The 22,365-nt window shown below is 37.9% G+C and overlaps 1 protein-coding gene across 2 annotated transcripts; it reads right to left on the minus strand.

Annotated features, from left to right (window-relative positions):
• Window positions 1-2,048: 2,048 nt before the first annotated feature.
• On the minus strand, window positions 2,049-22,365 carry NSUN3 (NOP2/Sun RNA methyltransferase 3). 2 transcript variants are annotated; one of them, XM_084306007.1, is made up of 7 exons: window positions 22,239-22,365; window positions 21,073-21,182; window positions 19,378-19,721; window positions 17,646-17,800; window positions 17,024-17,145; window positions 3,477-3,710; window positions 2,049-2,108 (listed from the first exon to the last, which is right to left on the minus strand). In XM_084306007.1, the coding sequence occupies exons 1-7, from the start codon at window positions 22,335-22,337 to the stop codon at window positions 2,084-2,086; spliced, it is 1,089 nt and encodes a 362-aa protein (XP_084162133.1). In that variant the 5' UTR covers window positions 22,338-22,365; the 3' UTR covers window positions 2,049-2,083. The 2 variants fall into 2 exon arrangements, with proteins under 2 accessions (XP_084162133.1, XP_084162132.1); XM_084306006.1 differs by lacking the exon at window positions 2,049-2,108 and having other exon boundaries at window positions 3,080-3,710.

The following is a 22,365-nucleotide window of genomic DNA, read 5'->3' on the forward strand; positions in this document are numbered from 1 at the left end:
CCCTTGAGGTACCTATAGAGAGCGATAAGGTCGCCCCTGAGCCTCCTCTTCTCCAGGCTGAACAAGCCCAGCTCCCTCAGCTGCTCCTTGTAGGACTTGTTCTCCAGGCCCCTCACCAGCTTCGTTGCCCTTCTCTGGACTCGCTCAAGCACCTCGATGTCCTTCTTGTAGCGAGGGGCCCAAAACTGAACACAGTACTCGAGGTGCGGCCTCACCAGAGCCGAGTACAGGGGGACGATCACCTCCCTAGCCCTGCTGGTCACACTGTTCCTGATACAAGCCAGGATGCCGTTGGCCTTCTTGGCCACCTGAGCACACTGCTGGCTCATATTCAGCTGACTATCCACCATCACTCCCAGGTCCTTCTCTGCCTGGCAGCTCTCCAACCATTCCTCTCCCAGCCTGTAGCTCTGCTTGGGGTTATTGCGCCCCAGGTGCAGGACCCGGCACTTGGCCTTGTTGAACTTCATGCAGTTGACCTCAGCCCATCGGTGCAGCCTATCCAGATCCTCCTGCAGAGCTTTCCTACCCTCAAGCAGATCAACACACGCACCTAACTTGGTGTCATCTGCGAACTTACTGAGGGTGCACTCGATGCCCTCGTCCAGATCATCGATGAAGATATTAAAGAGGACCGGCCCCAGCACCGAGCCCTGGGGGACGCCACTAGTGACTGGCCTCCAACTGGACTTGGCTCCATTCACCACTACTCTTTGGGCCCGGCTATCAAGCCAGTTTCTAACCCAACGAAGCGTGCGCCAGTCCAAGCCAAGAGCAGCCAGTTTCTTGAGGAGAATGCTGTGGGAGACGGTGTCAAAAGCCTTGCTGAAGTCATATCTGCTATAAAGCAAAATAAATATCACTTCTTAGTTGGCCTTTTTTTTTTTTTTTTCCTGCCTTTTTAGACTAGTTGAAAAGAAACTCCAGGAGAACAGTGAAGGGTTATATAGAACCCCGCGCAGTTTTTACATAAATCAGGAGGCCTTGCTGCATAATTTAGGTCTAATGCAATGCAGTTCACAGGGACTTGCCCATATGCTGAGATTGAGCAAAGTTCAGTTTTCAAGGATTCCTTTGTTCTTTATGTGATTACCTAGCCCACGTTCTCCTCAACCATTCAGTTTAACCACATATTTTTAATTCCATTCCTGAATAAGTTATATTCTTGGCTTTCCATTTCAATTTCCACAGGGCAAATAAAACTGATGGAAAGCATTTTGACAAGGATATTGTTATTTCATCCAGTAGCCTGAGATGACTCCAAATTCAGATATTACATTTAATGTTTCTGGGACAGATGCTGTTAGGTCTTTTCATAGGAACACAATATCATCTGCATACATTAGTAACTTCTGTGCCTCAAGTTGCATACGCTTTATATCCTTTCCAGTTTTCAGACACTGCTGATGATTTAATACTATAGGGACACCTCAAGTATTTTTCATCACAAAGTAGGGGAGAGGATAACTGTGGCAGCTCACATACCCAAAGGAGCAGAGTACTTTGTGCCTTTATTTCCTTCAGCAGAAGGCGAAGCAGTGAGATACTATTCTGAGGGCGAGCTGCCCAAACCATCCTCTTCTCAGTCACAGGAGCCTGAAGAACCAAAGCTACTGCTTAAAATCGACATCTGTTTTCAGGCAACTAAGATTTTCTTCAGGTCAGGCACCGTGCTTTTGAATGCTGCCATCTCCCTGCTCCAGATGCTATGGCCAGGAAGTTCTCAGCAAACACAGTGCTCAGAGTGGGAACAAGAGTTCACTGCTCCATGACCATGGATGTATTGAGGACTGGTACGAATACAGTGGAGGCCCATCAGTGTAAGAAGGTGAGCAAAGATTCAAGGCAATGAAAAGTCAATTGAATTTTTCCAGAGACAAGAGGCAGTTTAGTCACAGTTGTAACAAGTATTTTTAAGCTTACACCAACAGAATTACCAGAGAAACTAATGTAGAAATACTGCATTTACAATGTGCTTACATGGAGCTTCTGACAGAAGACCTCGCACAATCAGTGCCTGATTCTTTTTCTGCCTTTGTTAATGAGGTGCAGGATCAATAATTATTTGCTTATTTACCAATATTTACAAGTTGATGCCCTTTTGTATTCTGAAAAAAAAAATTAAATCTGCATTAGTAAATCATGTTTTTGATTGTGAAAACCTTACTAAGTAGATAATAAACACAGAAATACATATGCAAAATATATGAAATATTTAAGTGTACAGTCACACACACACTTCTGGTAGATGAGTGGCACATATGAAAAACTTGCACTCTTTAAAACCATATTCCTTAAAAGCAATTACTGTAAGCTTCAATTAGGAGAAGGACTCCTCATTAATTAATCTCCATGCTAGGAGTGGCACAAACCAGCTCCATTCTGCTTCAATACAGTGAGTCAACCTAATAGATATACCTATACAGTTATATTTATATATATACATATTTATTACCTACATATACGCCTATAAAGCTGTATTTATCCATAGTACTGTGTAGTAGGATTGAGGGAACCCAAGAGCAACATTAGTACACTGGGACTTCTCTTTCTTTACACACCACAGATATGACATCACAAATTCACATAACATTTCTTAACTTGGTGGATAAATCACTTCACATCATCTGTTTTGCTCATTAAAACTGTAATTATGTAACAAAACTCACTGAATGCTGTACCAGTATTGTAATTATTAATCATTCTGGTTCTATATGCTTCATAGCCTGCTGTATGTACTGCATTATGCCACAAACTGATATCAAAACTAAACACATCTAAACCTACTGTTTTAAGGACTTTTAAACAAAATTTACCTTTCAATTCATATTTTGTAAGCTCAAAAATACAGAACCAAAAAAAGCCAGTGTTGATATAGCTGCTGACCTTTGCAACTGTAAACATAAGACAGTTTTTAACCAGTAAACAACCCAGCAAATGTGAAACCTATTTTGCCAGTGCTTGGAATAGTCAGAGCTTAAGGTGACAGACTCTGCATACAAATCAGCTCTTACAGGAACATAGATTTCTAGAAGCATTTGAGAATGAACGCAGGATTTCCAAGACTTCAGAAGGAGGCATCATTCAAAATATTTATTTTAAAATAAGCTGTATTTAAACCAAACAATTAGAAGTAATTTTTTTAAAAAACACCACACAGGCTTCTACTCTGGAATGTAAATCCCATCCCGAGCATCACCTTGAAAATAACACAAAGTGTTCTTGACTTCAAAAGGACTTCACAGAAGCCCCCAAGTCCACATGAGAAGACACTCTGTATTTCTAGCTAATCTAAATTTTTAGCTTCCATTTTATTAGGGAGCAGCATATACAAAATTGCAAGGCTCTAAATTCAGTTGACTTGGACGTGTGTACACATACACAGAGTATATCAGGAATAGACATCATTTTATCCGCTTATAAATGAAACTAACAGGCATCACACGGACTATATTTTCTTTAATTTAGCTACATACATTGGGCCCCAGGCTTTCCCTTTCTCCGGCAGAACCAGAAGTTCATGCTGTTGTGTATCACTGAGAAAAGTGAATTCCTGGGAAACAGCTTTGGCCATTTCACTTATATCTACAGGCATTACATTAGTGCAGGATTTTAGAATGAGATTTATTACATCGCTGTTTTCTGCCTTCGAGAGAGTGCAAGTAGAATAGACCAACGATCCACCAGGACGCAATGCTTTAATAGCAGACCTGCAAATAATGAAAAAAAAAAAAACAAAACATAATTCAATATATGAAGTGACATGCTCAAAGAAGGGGCTGGGGGTGAAGAGAGAAAGGTGCAAGACTTTTACATCTAGATTGACAAATAGGTATAAATATTAAAAAAAATAACATAATGAAACAGTCTTAACAGAATATAACTGACAGTTCAGGAAACAATCTGCAACACAGTTTTGCTTTCTCATTTATTAATGTATTCTCAAGTTAACTAAGGGTATTTTTTTTAATATGAGAATGACAAGTAGATAGCAGCATCCATTCAGAGTCACAGAATATACTTTGAAACATTTATATGCACAGCACTACTGTGAAAATGCTGCAACTGTGCATACAAAATGGGTGAACACCACATCAAAAGTACTAGTTAGATACTTAGCTGGCTCCTTGTGTGAACAAACTGCAGAATGCACAGTTGTAGTAATAGCCTGGACTAATTACTTGTCTGTAATTAATTGTACAATCATTTTTGCAATTTCAGCAACTTATTTAGCGTATAACAGGACTGGGGGGTTCACTGAGTCACTACTTTTCAATATGATTTCCTAAGGAAATACAATTTATAGCATCGTTTCATCTGTTTGTGTGCCCTTCATTTATTAAACCGTTGACAAATTTTGAAAAAAGTGGTTTAAGATTTCATGTTTTCTTGAAAGCTTCAAGACTACTTGACAACTGGTGGACAGAAGAGAGGTGGGTTTTGTTTTTTTGTTTTTACTTTCCCACTGAAACTGAGTTTAAACAGTCTGTTTACTTTCTATTAAAACAGATCCCCAAGGTCCTTTTCAGAGAGAGAGAATATTGCCTGTGTGAATAAGGAAAATGAGATAAGCAATCCATATTCACTACTAGCAAATTAAAAGTAAAAAAAAAAAAAAAAAATCTTGGATCACCAGAGTATTCTTCAAATCACAGATGGGTAGATATTATTGAGACCACTGTACTGACCAAAAAAAAAATAAAAAAGCCCACACCCACTAAACATACTCCCCCCCCTCAACCCTACTACATAGAAAAGAAAAACCCCAGCTCCTGAATCAGGTGAGCAGACCCAAAAAGCAGTGAGCCTGATTCCAAGCCCAGATGAATAAACGCAATGATATTGAAACAGCAGTTCCTCCAGAGACATGCTGAGGAGCTGCTAAGCATGATATCAGAATGGAAACAGTTGAGAAAGCAAAGGAAAAAAAAATGGAAGGGGAAAAAGTAAGTCCTTTATGACAAGATTGTGCCTTTTCAGGAAAAGAATCAATAAAGAAGAGCCTTATCACAAGCAGGATCAAAGCAAATCTGGAAATCCTGTCCAAAATAATACAGACACACCAGGACAAATGACTGTTGCATACAGAGATAATACAACTCTGTTCACCTTCCCAGGTGAAAACGCCTGTGTTACACCCAATCCCTTTCCCTGGGGAGAGTATGCAACTCTTGCTCATTTCTTCAATTAGTCTTGGCTAGGTTAATCAACAAGCCAAATACATAATTTACTGGTGTCTGCACTACTCCAATTTTACTTAGCATAAGGTAACAGATCTCTCTTAACAGATGATGCTAAAAAAAAAAAAAAAAAATCAGTGTTTAATGCCTTTGTTGTAACAGGTCAATAAAAAGATGGAGCAAGCAGATGGTTAGCACATTAAGCATAAGTGATAGAGCAGTTCAAGTTCATCCTGTTAAAGGTAAAGAACAGGTTACAAAGGACTTTGAAGGTCTGAATATTTTCAATTTACCTGGGTCTAATGGACTTCCAAAATTAGCTAAAGCTATCACAAAATAGCAAGCTTATCTCAGACTTCGAGTAGCTTTTGAGTCTGTGAAAGCATTTAAGAACATTTGAGACACAGGTTGATACAGGTGACATTTACAACTTCACCTTGAGACAGTAAAACAGAGCACGTGTCATCCCAGCATTGCTTCACGAAATCACAGAATGGTTTACATTGGGAAGGACCTCTGGATCCCATCTTGTCCAACCCTGATCTTATTTTCTAAAATTCTACAATTACCAACGTGCACTTGAATTGCTCAGCTCTGGGTAGTCATCCTTCTCCCCCTAATGCATCCCAGCACACGTATACTTCTTAGCAGGCAACAAAAGCACCAGTATTGGACCAGAGAGCCTAAGCCGTTTTTTCCCAGTTACCTCCTTGGTTTGCAGCTCTTCCCTGGTGACAGCTATCACTTAAAAGGGCAGGGTTTATGCTGCTTCTGCCTGGCTACCAAAATGGGCCCAGATAAATTGAAGATAGCTATCATAAAGCAGAGTAGGAAGCTACAGCATGCATGTCTGACAAAATATTTGCAAGAAATTCACTAAGTAACATTCCATTCTGTCTTATGGCAGACAAAAGCATTTTTTAAATGTTTTGTGCTGACTGCCTGTTTGCTTTCACTCCAGCATTTGAAACCTATCTTTCCAAAACCATCTTGTTAATGCTTGATTTTTAGCGCCACTTTCTAGTTTAGAGCAGTTTTGCAGTAAAGCATCTCAGGAATTTTGGGCTAATGCTCAGTGCCACTACACTGTATGCTGTGAGGGAACAGCCCAGTACAGGTGTCACTTGCTTCTATTTGCAAGTGAGAAATGGTAGGGCACAATGGAAACTCTGTAATTTTAAACACGTGAACAAAACAATACGAAGATCATTAAGTGTCACAGTCAGTGTCCTGAAGCAAGCCAACACATCCATTACTTTTACAAATGCAGGTAAGTTGTGAACACAGCTCATGAGTAAGCAGTTCCTCATTCATGTACCATCTGGATTATATACCTGAATTTCACATGTAAAATAATAATAATAATATTTTATATATATATATATATATGTAGGGAACGTTATAACCAAGACTTAACAGAACTGAAGAGACCACTGAGATGTAGGGTTTTGCCACAGGCAGAATTGTTTCTTCTACTGTGAGAAAGGAGAAGAACTGTTGATGCAAGTTGAATTACTCTTCCTAAAGAAAGTTTAACATTTTTACTTGTGCTACAGCAGTATCTTAAGGCTTCACTAAGGATAGGGTACCTAATTACTATACTGAAACACTGTGAGACCATTCCTAAAGAGTCTACCGTGTTTAAGCATAAGCCAAAACTGAATACATAAACAAAAGAAAAAGTTGAAGCGGCAAATACAATCTTTTCATTCCAAAGATGAACAAACCAGCAGGAGAACCACACACTGATCAAGCCTCCTTAGACTCGTACCAGTTCTGGAAGTCATAAAAGCCTTTTATCCCCCAGTGTAATAGAAAATTTATAAAGCAAACAACTATGTGAACTCAAAGAAAACAGAGCTAAATTCTCTAAAACTAGCACAAAGAGGAGCTAATCTTCACAGTATTCCAAGAAACAACTTAATCTCATTTTTATAGAATTTCCCCTCTTTCCATCTATACAGGAATGCCAAGTCATCAAAGGGCAACTAGCTGAAATGATTGTTGTGCAAAAGAAAAATCACAAGATATTCTTTTAGTACAGCTGATAACTTTACTCGAAGAGTTGATAATGACAACTGTTTTCTTATAATGCAGAGACTATGAGAATATATACAAGCAAGAAAATATTTTTACTGCGGAAGAGGTAAAAGGTAAATACCAAAAAAGTAGATGTAGCTCAAGTGAAAAGCACAGACGCTTGCTAAGCATCTTTCTCCTACCGTATATAAATTAAGAACCATTCTAGCCAGTACTTTCAAAGGCACTGTGCTCCTGCAACTGAACCTCTGGTGCAGTGAGTCAGAGGAAGGAACAACACAGTCTTCTGAATAATATCCTGAAAAATCTCACAACAAAAAAAAATAATTAACCACAAGCCTCCTTAGTTTGGGAGTTTTCACTAGCCCATTACCCAAAGAGCCTGGAGAATGAGAAGTTATCTTTACTCCGAACCTAAGTCATAAATTAAAAAACTAAGAGGGTTTACTTTACACTGCAAGGTTAATCAATGTATCTATCCATCTTGTCGAGTTCAGCAACAGTTGTTTCCGTGGCTCAATGTCAACCGACCGCCATCCCCGATTAAGCTGTGCTCGGCTTTTGAAAAACCTTCAGCACAGAGCTGCAAAATTCAAAGTGAAGAAGTGTTGGGCTCAAAGTCACAGGGTGATACCGCGCTGGGTAAGCAGATTCAGGCGATCTGATCCCCTCGTCATCAAGGCATCAGGGAGAATTCATTCTTGAAAGTTTGTACAAATAAATTTCAGAAACTGGTCGTCTTCTGTAATCAACGGGGGGGGCACAAGCTCATTCAAGGGGTATGTCAGAATCGGAGCTTTATTTACTAACATCTAGCAGAACTCAACACACCACTGCTGTGACCACACAATCTAAGCATATGTGATTCCTCTTACATTAGGCATTACCCCAATTGCTTCAGTTAAAATTTGAGCTTTAAATAAAGAATCTCATGCTTGTGATAAGGCACACTGTAGCTTCCGAAAATGAGCTTAAAATCTAGAATGATTTAAAAGGATGTTAGTGCAAAAGACACTATAATTTTTTTCACCTTTCTTTTATTAAAATGTGTAGCTTAGAGATAAAATATATTGAAGGTGATTAATTTGGAGTTATTTTTCTCTTAGTAGTACAGATGTTCTCCTTTGTATTTATTAAAGCAGTAAAACTTAAGTTTAAATATAAATCTAGTTATAATTAATTTCATAATTTTAAATCTGAGTTTATACATTTGCCACACTAAATTTCACATGTTATAGGCACCAATATTGCAAAGTTTCAAGCTTCCCATGGAGTAAAATGAGAACATGTACTAAAAGCACAGGAAAATTTTCCTGGAGTTCACAATATGCCCACTTTTCCATACATCCAATTTTGTTTTACTAACATGACAAACACTTAGCACTTGCAATCAAGACCCTGAAGAGGAAGCACCACCGACAGCATGTGGCATGCATAACTCAGCTTGTGTTGCATACTGTCAGATTATACCAATTATACCTCTATGATAGTCAAGGAAGAGTAAAAAAGACAAAAATCGGTAAAATGCAAAACCATCCATTAACACGTCCTATTCACCATGCAAGGCCTGAATACAAGACCTCCAAGTTTAGCTCTGCCAGGAAATAATATAAAACAGTATGCAAAAAGAAGTAATTATATGATAGCACTGCAAGCACTAATGCATGTTTGTTACAAAAAGATATACATGCTAAACAAACAAACAAAAAATCTTCTGAGGTACTGGATGTAACTTTAGGAGATAACAGTGTATCACAATTTAGGAGGGTCACTGTGATATCAAATAGTCCCAAATGTAATGGTATTTTAAAATCATCAGTAACTTGCAATTACAGCCGCTGGAAAACTGCAGGATAGACTGATATTAACTGGCACATCATTCTGTAGAAATGTGCTTGATGCTTCTCGACATTTGCTTTGACCTACTGACATTATCACTTCATAGTAACTGAATCCACGCTTAAATCTTTCCAGCACATAAGCCTAAAGCACAATTACAAGCCAAACATGAGGGTGGTTGGTATCCAGCCCACTCAGGAAGTACTTTAAGACAGTTAAAGACATGCAGATTGCTCCTCTCCTCATTCTAAATTAGTTTTTACAAAAAAAAATAAAAATTTTACTTTACTTTATATATTTTCAGGATGTCTATTTAGTTCAATAGCACATATTGAGCTGTGGAAGTCAGAGCTACAAAAGATGCACTAGTCTCTTATAACCCCTCATATTACAGGAGTACTGGATAAGATTTTTTGGAAAGGAATAGACTGTTTGAAATCACTTTTATTTAGTTTATTTCAAAAGATTTACTTTGAAGTCTAAGAATGGATAAGACACTAACAAGAAATTAGGGAAAACAAAGCAGTATGATTATTTAATACCTCACAGAAAAAAGACTACTCTAGAGCCATACACCTCTTAAACCAAAGCACTTCTACGTGCAACTAAAATGTAGATAGACAAAACCCCAAAAGATTTTTCACGCTTAAAGAAAATTAAACATGATAGGCTGACATTTCAGTTGTTCTAAAAGTCTTGGCATCTCAAACATCCTTTTAAAAACAGGCAGACAATAAACTTGAGTTTTAAACTATAGCTAGCACCTGTACGCCCAGCCCACTCCTCCTATGCTTGGGTATACATTTTGTGCCATTGGAAGTGTCAGCATTAATTACATTACTCATTTAACCTTTTCCAGTATTAAAGTAAAAAGATTACATACATTTTAGGGTAATTTAAAAATAATACAGCACTTCAATACTGCCATCTTTTGGCAACTGGGATGTATTTCTGCTCAGTATGCAAGATAATCTCTGATCAGAATAAAACCTGCTAACTTTTATAAGCTTTTCAAGAAGTAGAGCATCTCAAGATACCTTTGCTTTTATCCTCAATTTTATTCTTTTTATTGACAAAAGATATCATTTATTTCCTTCTTGCTCTTACAAGAGTCCAAGTGCATCACTGGAATATGGTCTGCAAACTGAAGGTAAAGCATCTGTTCTGCTTTAGTCATTTTTTTTTCTTCTGAGAATTCTGATAAATAATGTTTCTACAACAAACAATTTTGAATTCTTCTGACAAAAAGACTGGACTTTCAGCTTAGCATTATTGAGCTTTCTTCTCCAGTGCATGGTGAGTCCTGGAATAATCTTCCTGTTAACACAGATATATAGGATATCCCTCGCAATACTGGAACTGCTGTGACCTTTTAAGGGCAACAAGTCAGCTCAATTCTGTTCCCAGATGTAAGAACCACAAATGACAATGAAACGCCCAAGAACTTTGCTTCCACTCTCTTCCACACAGACAGCATTGCTAACAGTTTAGCAAGGCTGGTTGTAGCTGGATAGCCAGAGGCATTTCACTCCAAACAAAATTTCAATCCTTCTGTCATTTTAGTTATCTCAAAATTAACTTATATTTTACACACTTCCAGAGACCCACTCCTCTTCCCAACCTCAACTTTTTATTTAGAAAAGATAAACATATACAGCCTAAGCAGAACCACCTTAGCTAGGGAAGGGAGAACAAAAGACCTTTGAAGCCCATGACAGACTTTGCCACAGAGCTTTAAAAGTAGTGTTTTTCATTACGGCTTATGAACCATGCATATATATAGGAAGGACTGAAGGTGGAATTAAAGCAATTATCTGTGTCTTAATTTAAATCTGCAATCTCAGCTACCTAGGCAACTACCTAGCTAATGGGTATAGCTTATTTGTTAATTTACTTATTAATTCCAGAAATACCATTTTGCAACCTATCACAAGGGACTTGGTAGGTAAATTATGCACAGAGCACCACAAAAGGCTTAAGGAACTAGGCAGTACTTAAAATCAGGAACTATTTAATATCTCTAATGGAAGATGAGATCCACATCCAGGGTCCACAACAACAGCCACAGAACTCACTCTTATTGAGGAAATTCAAACCAACCATGAGTCTAAAAAATAACTGTTCTAAATATCTATTCTAAAATAAAGACATTCCCCAGCTCCCTGTTAAGTTACTTATAGAAAGAAGGTAAAAAATTTACTTACTACTTAAATGCATTAACATAAAAGATTGCGTGTCTCTCAAGTGAGGTAACGCAGGCACTTACACAGATTTAGTTTCCAAAGATTATGTCAGTGCTTTAGTTAACCGCGATTTATATAAAATAGAAAAATAGCCCTTGGAATACCAGACCAGAATCTAAGAATCCTCACTCTTGCCCTAGGTGCTGTCTCTCCTTAATTCATCTCTACTTCTTTTCTGTCTGGTGGCACCACCTTCAGAGGAAGACGTAAGAATGACTTGTACCTGCAGCAATATAACCAACAGTGTTTTGGGGAACAGCAGAGAACACTGTATGTGTGGGCATATGCAATTAGACCAAAAAGTAAAGGACACTAGTGCCCAGTCAACAGCTATCTAATCATTTCCAGTCAGAAGGCAAGGAGACACAGAGAGAGGACACTGTCCTGAACAGCATACCTGGTATGAAGCCTTGGGTCAGCAGTCTACATAAACTATTCAGTTTCTCCAGGATGGAAGACAGTTAAAGACAGAACCATCCACACAATCCACAGAAAATCAGTCAGTCCAACAGTTACAATTCTAATAAAGTCCCAGTTGAGCTAATCGAGTAGATAATTACAGAAAATGAGTAGACTAAATGGTCAACTACAGAGAAAAAGGAGGAAAAATCCCAAGGAACGAGCCAAAGAATGATGCAGAGAAGCAATCCTCAGCAGGACTTTCCACACTTTCCTAGGTGCCTTCTCTTCCCTCTTGCACAGAACAAGGCATTCGTTTTCTTTCCTGATTTACCTCCCCACCCCAGTACCTCCGTTCAGAATTCCCTCGGGTCATTTCAAAACACCCCATAACTTCACCCACAGAGCTCTGACGTAGGAGCCAAGCACCCTCTGCAAGAAGGCTGCCATGTTTCTGAAGGGTCTCTCCTCCATTTCTGCCACCAGATGACATTCTGCCTTGCCATCCTTCTGAGGCCTCACACTAAATAAAGTTGGGCACCTTCTACAATAGTTATTTCTTTTTCAAGGCACAAGTCACTGACTCTCCCTGCCTTTGCCAAGAACTCTCATGGTTGATATTTTTTTCATCATCAGCAAATCACAAACTGAACTAAATCACTGCTTCAACAGAACAACGACATAATTACAAGTGTATTCTTTTTAATATCATCATTACATGCCCATGCACCATAAACGCTCTTATCTTAATCAAAACAGAAATCTTATGGTGGTATCCATATGCTGGTGCAATACTGGGACAATACACAATTGTACATAAAAAAAAAAAACTTCACTTTACAACAAAATAAACAATTAACAGCATACACACACACATCAGAAGTGTAATAGAGGCATTGTAATTCCTCTTCAAATACATGAGGAAAACCCTGCATTTCAGTGAAAGTACAGAAGTGACAGTGAATACCAGACGAAGAATATTGGGATTTTTTGAGTAGTTCAGTTTGTACTACACACTACGTAAAAAAAAATCTATGATGAAAATCTATGAACATATGTATTCTATGAAACCAATTTCCACATATTCGGAGAAAATACAGCAGCTTGCAACTTAAACTCTATTTGTGTCTTAAGTTTTCAAAACTTTCAAAAAGTTTTATGTTATTTTTTCCTAAGTAAGATCAATTTGAAAAGGTCTAAGCATGAGAAAACAACGCTAGCCTGCTGGCATGTAGGTTAGCCTTTAGAGACTTGGGTTGCCAATTCTACCTGATGACTTAAGGGAAAATGTCAATCTCACTTGCCTTTCCCTGTGTGTAGATTGGTAAACCACCATACCAACTGGCTGCATGATCAGCAATCTCTGCTCCAGTGGAGCCTGGGACTGAAGCAAGGCAAACACAGATTGGGAGCTTGACGAAACTGTTTGCACAATACCTGGTTACTTACATTTGACATTAATTATTTATGTTCCCTTTCATTCAGAAAAATAAGTACAGAATATTTAGGTGGAGGCTTTCTTTCTTTTTTTTTTTTTTTTTCCCTTCTGAGTAAAAGCAAGTGCGCAACCCTCCCACTTCCTGAACTATTCCGCAGGAAATAATAAAGCAAGCAAGCAAAAACATCTCACAACTTCTGGTAACCTTTTATTGGAAAAGATCAGCAACTTCAAATACCATGCTATGACTGGCAATCAAAACAAAAAAAAAATTCTTTGTTTAGAGGGAAACATTCCTTTTATCTCACTATTGCACTCCAGTTGCATAAGGTTTGTAATAGGAGATGCATTCTGTTACAGAGAATCAGTCACAGTTCCTTAAAAATCACAGTATTTGTATGCAAAACAGGGATTGAAGCATTTCATTAACCAGGGAGAATAAAGTGTTTTCCTGATTTCTCAACCCAAATTTAGTGTTTCATTCTGAGTTCTGAAAATGAAGAATCCGTATGACTCAAGATCAAATAGAAAAACAAGCATTTTGTATGGCTAATTTGCCACCAGTAATCAAAAGGGCAGAACATTCAAGGCCCTTCACACCTCTCACACACGCAGAATTCCCTCATACCTGCTGGTTTTGAATATGCAAGACCAGCACGCACAATCTCCCTTCTAGTTAACTACTAAGGAGAAAAAGAGGTGAAAACAGGAAGTCAACCACAATGTATCTCTTAAAGTTGGTTTCAGCTCCTCTGGACCAGAACTCTATTAAACACCAATTACAGCCATTTAATTACTGTGAGATGTTGTGTACAGAAGAGTTACAGTAGTCTGAACGCCTTTTCTGCATTTTTCCAATTTGTATCTTGTTTGGATTTATTTTCAGCTGAATCCTAACACCGTTTCTTTCAGCCGCAATTACTGGTCTAGGAATAATTACATCTGTAGCAGTTTCACCATTGCTTTATTATGCACTCGACCTTAACCCCAAGTTTAATTTTCATCTACGAACCGATAACAATGGTAAATTCACACGTGGGAATCACTGCCTTTTGCACTAGCATTCAGTGTCAGGAAGTGAACATTCCTTACTTATACAGCACTCTGCAGGGATGCTTTGGTTGTGGTATTAACAATCATTACAATCTCAATTTCCTTCAAATCAGTAGTGCCCTCGCTGCTTATAAAATCTGCTGTTCAGCTTTTATGCTGTTCGTTTAGATTTCAAACTTGATTCAGGCTGACATAGGAAGATCATTACATCAGTTTCAAAGTTGCTTTCAGATCTTCATTCCCTGAAGCCTCCAAGTACATGTAGTATATATCATAATGCAACAATACTTTTTCTTTCCTCAGTTCCTCTCTGATTTCCCCAGCTTCCCCTACTCCCAAAGGCTGATCTGCTTTAAAAAAATAATCAGAAAAAAAAACACAAGATGACAAAAAAAAAACAAAACAGAAAAAGATGACAAGTGAAGAGCTTCCATAATTAAAAAAGAATCCCAAATTTTGTGCCAAATGTCACTTGATAGAAGTGACAATTCATAATTCTCTCGCATTTCATAATTCTCATTTGTGGGTTCCTTCTTCTACTCTCTTCCTTATACTTCACTACTATTGCTAAACTGAAGTAATGCTTGGCCCCTATATTTCATCTTCAAATCACACAGCATTTCATTCACTATTCCCAGCAAAATTGCTGGGATCCAGCTTTATATTTATTTTTGTTCTACAGATAACAGCAACTGAGGCAAGAAAAATCCCTGAGCATAAAACACCAAGTAACCTGGATAGGTAAGCCAGAGCTAGATTCAAACAAGGTGGAGTACAGCAGAATTAGTGTAGTCTCAACCTTCCTGAATATTAACGGGAGGTATCAGAGACAGCATTCAGTGTCAATTTTTGACTTATAATTATGCACCATGACCATAAAATAAAGACTTGAATAGGATAGCATTCTACAATTCTGGTTTTGCAAACTTCTAATGCACTTGGAAGAATCATATAACCTTTCCTGGTCTCATTTTATGATTTCTTTTTTCCCTTTCACACCAAATCTGACATGTCACTGATATTTGGGAATCCATTCTAAAATGATTAGATGGAAGGAACAATAAAAATCCTGTGGACATCTATGGCATTTACCAAGTGTATGCCAAATATTTTACTGGGTAAAGCTTACAATATCTATATCTTGAATCTAACGACATATTTTATATGCTTTAAAATATTTTACAAGATAATATATAAATAAATAAAAATGCAGTGCACGTAACAATAGATTGTTCAATCTATAGAACTACTCAGACGTATGTTGAACAACAGAACAGAAATTACAATTCTTTTACTTCAACTTACGTGTAAAAAGTATTCTGTAAATCCAATTCTTCTTGCTGTTGCTATAGTAAAGTGTACTTTCAACAGAAGCAAAGTTCTCTTCTTGACTTAGGAATAATTCAATTAAATCTGATTTGGGCTGACAGGAGCGTCTCCTTTTTAAAAACAAGATTCCTGCTGTCATGAGTTCTCCACTTCAGGATTACAATCTGAAGAGATTTATGCAAATTTCCAAAATTTCACTGCATGATATATGCTTTCTTTTGGTTGGGGCCCACAAATTGGATTTTATATGTCAAATATTGAAAAGAGAAAACCGAAACAGGTCAGTGTTTTAAATGTGATTGATTTCTTCAAAGGAAATGGGTGACATGATGCATTACTGCAATAAGATACTCATATTTCTGCTATAAATCATACCCTTCTGTTAGGTCTTTTTCAACCGGAACTCATGCAGAACTATCTGGAACTGCTGTAAATTGGAACTTTCCATAAAAACTTTTTTGTTGTTGTTTTGTAGTATGTTATTTTTCCCTCAATTTGCTTTGAGGGATGGACTTCAGGCATGACTGTTACTTACTTAAAAACACTCAGGTCTAGAAGGTATTATTGGGAAGTCACATTAGAGGTTTTCTTATCAAGGAAAAAGGATTTTCAAAGTCTTCACAAATGCTAGTTAGCCCATGGCTAGTATCATTATAAAGCATAATACTGGACAACCTGGATTTGGAGTATTGGATAGATGTTCCTTAAAACCACACAATCCTCCCCAACTTGCCCCAAACCACTATTCTTTTACTTTTTTACCCTATCAGTTACAATTAATAGTATCTTTGTGCTATAAGTAGTTAAATGGGTATTAAATTCAAGCAATGCTTAAAAACGTGCAACAGTAGACTCAAAATTTTCATAAAAACAGTGCAAGAAACAAATTCTGAAGCAGTATGAACTAATGAACTAAATGATGGTTGGTAACCAGCGTTGACTGACAGTTTGGTTATCATGTAGGCTGTAAAAAAAATGTAATGGATAATTCTGCAACCGAAGAACAAAAAAACGTGTTGGAGAATGAGTACCCAGCTTGGCAGGTTTATAGACTACTTTCACAGATTAAAAATAAAAAATAAAAATTAAAAAAAAAATACATTCTATGCATGTTTCTGCTTCAACTGAGTAGTTCTGAAATCATTTTAGCTATGTCAACCAAAAATATTTTGCTATGGTATCAGACTGTTCTGAATCACCTGTAAATGGACATAAATGTTAATAACTGAATTAATGGGATTGTGCAACAGTGCATTAGTAGGGGATGTAGACCTCACCATTTATGTTATACCATACAAATTTCCATATTCACTTTTTTTTTTTTTTTTTTTTTTAATCTGAACAGCAATTGCAACAACATATTCTTGAAATTTTTTCATGTGGTGAAACCTAGGTTTGGATATTAAACACAACAAATCTTGACCACCTCCCCCCTTCACCCCCCAACACATTTTCATTAACTACGAAAAGCTCCTTTAAAAGCTTTTCTTTGTGCTTCTTACCTTAGCAGCTGGAACTGTAGAGAAGATAATTCTTTCCTTTGTATTAGCCTAAACTTAGCTTGTTGAGTATCAGAAGAGAATAGCCAACTTCTGTCATTTGAACAAGGAGCATCAACCAGTACCTGCACAGCAAATAGGAGCAAATAAGACAATTTACTATACAGTTTTCAGAAGGTGATTATCTGTACCAAAATCTACTCAACTTATTTTTGCAAGCACCGAAACACCATTTTTATTTTCCATTTTAGGAGAAGCAATGATCTAATTACTATTTTGAGATGTTTATAAGGAGTCATTGATGAGGAAGAAAAAAAAAGCTCCAAAATTACCCTCTACCTGGAGAACAGCTTTCTCACTCGATCCCCTATTCTTAAGTATACATCATGCATGGAAGCTACAAGGTCTTCAGAATTCATTACTAAAACTAAATGGGTAACATCGTCTAACACATGAACAAATGCACAATAAGCTTCATAAAATGATTTCAGAGGCCTTAAAAATCCTGTATATGACCTTGGTAAGTGAAATATTTTTTGGAGTCTGGAAAAACAAAAAAATTAAAGCAGCACAGGAAAAGAATCAGGAGGAAGAAATATCATTTACTAATAACAAATAATGTTACCTTGTCATACAATTCAGGCTTAAAATCTCCAATCTGTCTACCATCTAGTTTAGAGACAGTTATTAAGTTAACCAGCGGATCCGGGATGAAGGATTCCATTGTCTGTTTCAACCATCTTGATCTCAAATCATCATACTCGTTACAGTGAAATTGACCTTAAAAATAAAAAAAGTAAACATCCTAAAATCAGCCCTCTGTATTTTTTGTGAATACAAAGAGTAACAACAAATTCAGAAATTGTGTTTTTTTTCTATGACAGCCATAGACTTTACACCCTATGTGCTTATGCTATTGCACATTTTATGGCACTGCTAGATTTTTATAAACCCTAGTAAATTTCAACATGTTCCTACAGAGCAATCCATAAATATTTACTAGCAAATACTTATGGTAGCAATAGACTTCAACAGTAAAACCAACTTTAAACATAAGCCACATCCCAAAGCAGTGCTGAGTATTTTTCTATGTTCCTTCTACCACTGTTCTTATATAAGTACGTATCTCTTACAAGTTAATTGCCTTTTAACTAAATAAAGCCTCAGCTTTCTGCACCCTATACTGAACAGTCCAATACCTGACTGAGTTGGAATTTAAGCTGTGTTTTAACAAAAGCCTGTTGTTGCACTTAAAACAAAGCCTGAGTAGTTATCTCTTCTGAAGAAACTGTTGCTTGTACCTCAACGCAGGCCAGCAAGGCATTTTCCTCTTAATTCCTGTTTACTGTTTTAAAAAAGTTTCTCTTTTTGAGTCTCTGGACACCCACCTATGGTTTGTCCCATACGTTTTGTCTACCATACGTAATAGGAAATATTTTAGCATTCACAGAGATATAGTCAGAATCAACTTTCTTGCACCTTACTTTCTCAGCAACAGACAAATATCTGCAGAAGATGTGGGATGAAAAATTTTATTTTTATTTTTCCCAAAACCTTTTGAAAGGGCAAGTCATTCAATTCACTTCATTAGCAGCACCTGGTTCCTCCAGAAGAGGGAGTGAGAACAAGCTGTAACCAACATTTACAGGTGGCTACAATTAATGTTCTCATCCTTAAGAACCTAAGGTGCCATAAACATTTTGAGACAAGTTCTGCTCAACTTAACATATAAACTTGGGAACAGATGCTTATTGTTGCTTTCTCACATGCTATGATTATCTTGGTGCTTTCTTCTGCTAAATCTAGGTAGATCAAGACACAGAACTTTTAAAATGCTGATTTAGACCAATTCCTCGTCATAAGCTCTTTCCCTCTGCCTAGATCTAGCACATTTAATTTATGTTCCATTTGATATCAGTACACTTACATTTACTTATACTATTTGCATAGTGCTGGCCAGGCAGGTAGCAGAGTTAAGAAAAAAAAAAAAAAGGTACAAATATTTAAAGATTGCAAATTACTTAACTTCCTGGGCCAATAAATCTACAAAGGAGTTAAATTAGCTTCTTCAGAAGTAACAATAAGAAAATCAGTGAAGTAAAACATAAAGCTACTACACTTTTGTCTGTCAGTATGCAGTAACAGATATTTAAATATCTAATGCAATTTTCATGCTCTTGTAGGTAAAGAAACCTAATAAAAATCCTACTAAAAGGCACAGAACTAATTAGAATATATATATGTATATATTTTTTTTTTCTTCCCACCCCCAATCCAAATCTGTACAGAATACAGACACAACTAAAATAGCCCAGGAACAGAGCGAAGAATCAACTAACAGCACCTTAATATATTACCTGGATAGGCACACTGTAGGATAGTTATTGATTTACCCCCTGGTGCAGCACAGAGATCCAAAACGTCTTCCCCATCTTTCACCTCTAATGCCAGCACTGGTAAAACGGAAGCAGCATTCAGCAGATAATATTCTTTCAGTTTACCAGTTTGGTGTTTTTGTGCAGGGAATCTCCTAGGGGTTCTACTGATGTAACACTTCAATGATCTTGGAAGATAAGGCAGAGTTCCTTGAAAGGCAGGATGATATCCCTCCACACACAATGTATTCTTCAGTTCAGCGGACTGGCTGAATTTGTTAAGCAGGATGGCATACTGCCAGCACGATGGGCATGTAAGTACATCTCTAGGTTGGAAAAGGGAAAAGTTATTAAATAACTCAACAAATAAAATTAACTTTCCAATATGAAGCACAATGCTTTTCCTGACTATAAGAAACTTTTCTGGGGCAAAGAATGACTGCAAAATTAGCTACCAGAAGTCACAACAAAAAGAATCACAGTGTTTTTGCAGTGGTCATTCCAGCCAACAGTGTAAAATGTACATCTATGCATATATATACACACCTATACATATATCTATGTGTACACATATATATACACACACACAGATACATCTATATAATGTAGTCTTTACAAGTGTTCTTTGCTAAATTTCCATTTACATTCTACAATCATTGGGCTAGAAAAACATAAACCAATAAATGTTCCTTGAAAGTAACCAAAAAGCAGTGTTTACATCTAGGAATATGCCTGCTTGTATTTCAGTTTGCTTTCTCAGACCTTTCTTCAAGGATTTTCATCATTTTCTACTTGAATTCTTCTCGGTATTTTTTCCAGTCATCACTACAAAGTACTCCTCAATAATATTTGTTGACTAAAAGAGAAATATGCATTGATCCAACCTAGGAGTTTTAAAGTTGATTCAGTTAAACTAATGTTAAGTATCTATGCTTATAACTTCTTTGTAAATTTTATTTATGTATTTCAAGAGGGTACTCAGTAATTACATGGTTACTAAGATTCTGATGATGTGAGATGCTTTTCCATTCAAAGTAATGTGGCACAGATCACATAAGCATTCCTCATGCACTTCAGCTTGAAATCAACTGCTTTTGTTCACATTCCTACTGGAAAGTATGTAAGCTAAGCAATGATCTTCTCCAGAAGGGCTCTTCTGCTGGCTTTCCTATGAGTGACAAGCACCACCTAACAGAGGAGAGATGTACATGTATTCTCTCAGTGCCAGTTCTTTAGCTACTGTGTGATCAAGGCCCCAATTAACTGATACTGTTTTTCTGTACACATAAACAGACAGTAGTCAATTTCTCCTCAAGTCTCTACTGTAAAGCTATACAGAAAAAAAATAAGCTGTTAGATATAAAGGGTTACTTTGTACCATGCTTTTACAAAACAGCAAACTGAAACACAGAAGATGGCAGTGTCCTTACAGTGTATACGCATACAGGAGAACAGAAACTTAATCACTATATAAAAAAAAACTATTTCCTTTTTATCAAGGAAAAAAATATCAAATTTTTAGTCTTCCGTTATTCCACACTTTTATTATAGTTCTAAACTACAAATAAACTGAAACAGCTGCTACAGTCTATGACTCTTTTTGAAGTTCTTTTATGAAGCACTTAAAAACTAACAGAACCTCTCTCCTCCCTCCCCCGTTTCCCCAAAAGAACAGACCTGACACTGGTCCACTTATCTCCCAGTTCTGCTGTGTATTGCTTCTCAAAATGATCCAGAACAACTTGACAAATTTGCTTTTGAAGTTTCCCTTTTGTTTTATTTTCCACCTTCAGAGAAAGAAAAAGTCTTTTTTTAAAAAAAGTTCTCACTAGAACTATTAAAAGAACATTTTTCCAGCTTAAACCGATTTCTCACTGATATTCAGATGCTCTAATATCAAGGTCATATCACACACGCAATCAAAACCTATCAGATTTTAGGTTGCACTCTCGTTCCCTATGCGTGAAGAGATCAATCAAAGCTTGATGATAATACTCCATCTCCACGTCAACTGAGATAGCAGAGTGGGTCCTGGGGCTGTGATACATCAGGAGCAAAATAAGCAAAGCATGATTACAGAGATTGCTCCTTAGAACCATGATCACCTCTGCCAAGGTGTATACAAGTTCTTAACGAAAAGAAAGAAATTCATCTGAATCACTGAGTGAGTCAGCTAGAGTTACAAAGCACTGCAATAAGCGAGATATCCCAGGAATAAGAAAAAAATTATTTCAGCTATACTTAATTTTTTTCAACCTATAAAAAATTATGTTTCATTTCACAAGGAAAGGGAGGAAGAACTTGTGGTTTCTCAATAAGCTTGTGCTACTCAGAAAGAGAACTCCAAGTGATTATTTTTTTTTTTCAACCTATAAAGATTTGTTTCATTTGACAGGGGAGGGCGAACTCGTGGTTTCTCAATAAGCTTGTGCAACTCGGAAGAACTCCCAGTGCAAGCACTCCATTTTGCGGGAGTTTCGTTTTCAGGGCCAAGCAGCAGCTCCGTACTCCCAGCTAGTACCATCGCTACTGCTGCTTTCCGTATGTGCCGTCCCTGAGTCAGAAAACCCAGACTCCCAAAAGCCCTCCCCAGCAGCGGAAAGGGGCACACCTAACCGCGGACGGCCCCGCAGAAGCAAGGAGGCAGCAAAAGGACGCACCCCGCCCCCCCCGTTGCAGCCCCCGGCTTTATTCTCCGCTCTTCGCCCTCCCATGGCGGCCACCCCCCGGCGGGCAGGCGGGGCCGGCAGCGCAAAGGGAGCCGCCTCCCGGGCCCGGGGGCCGGCGGGAGGCCGCCAAGGAAGGGGCCGAGAAGGGGCCCCGCTGCCCGCCCGGTGCCTCACCTGCTCCGGCGGCCGGGCGGCCCCGCGCCGCGGCCACAGGCCGGGCCGTGCCGGTGGCGGTGCCGGCAGCAGGCGGGCCGCAGCGGGCGGCAGCCGCATGGCCGGGGCCGGAGCCGGGCGGGGCGGC

This window comes from Netta rufina (genome assembly GCF_964035555.1).
Source record: "Netta rufina genome assembly, chromosome: 1".
NCBI classification, from domain to species: domain Eukaryota; kingdom Metazoa; phylum Chordata; class Aves; order Anseriformes; family Anatidae; genus Netta; species Netta rufina.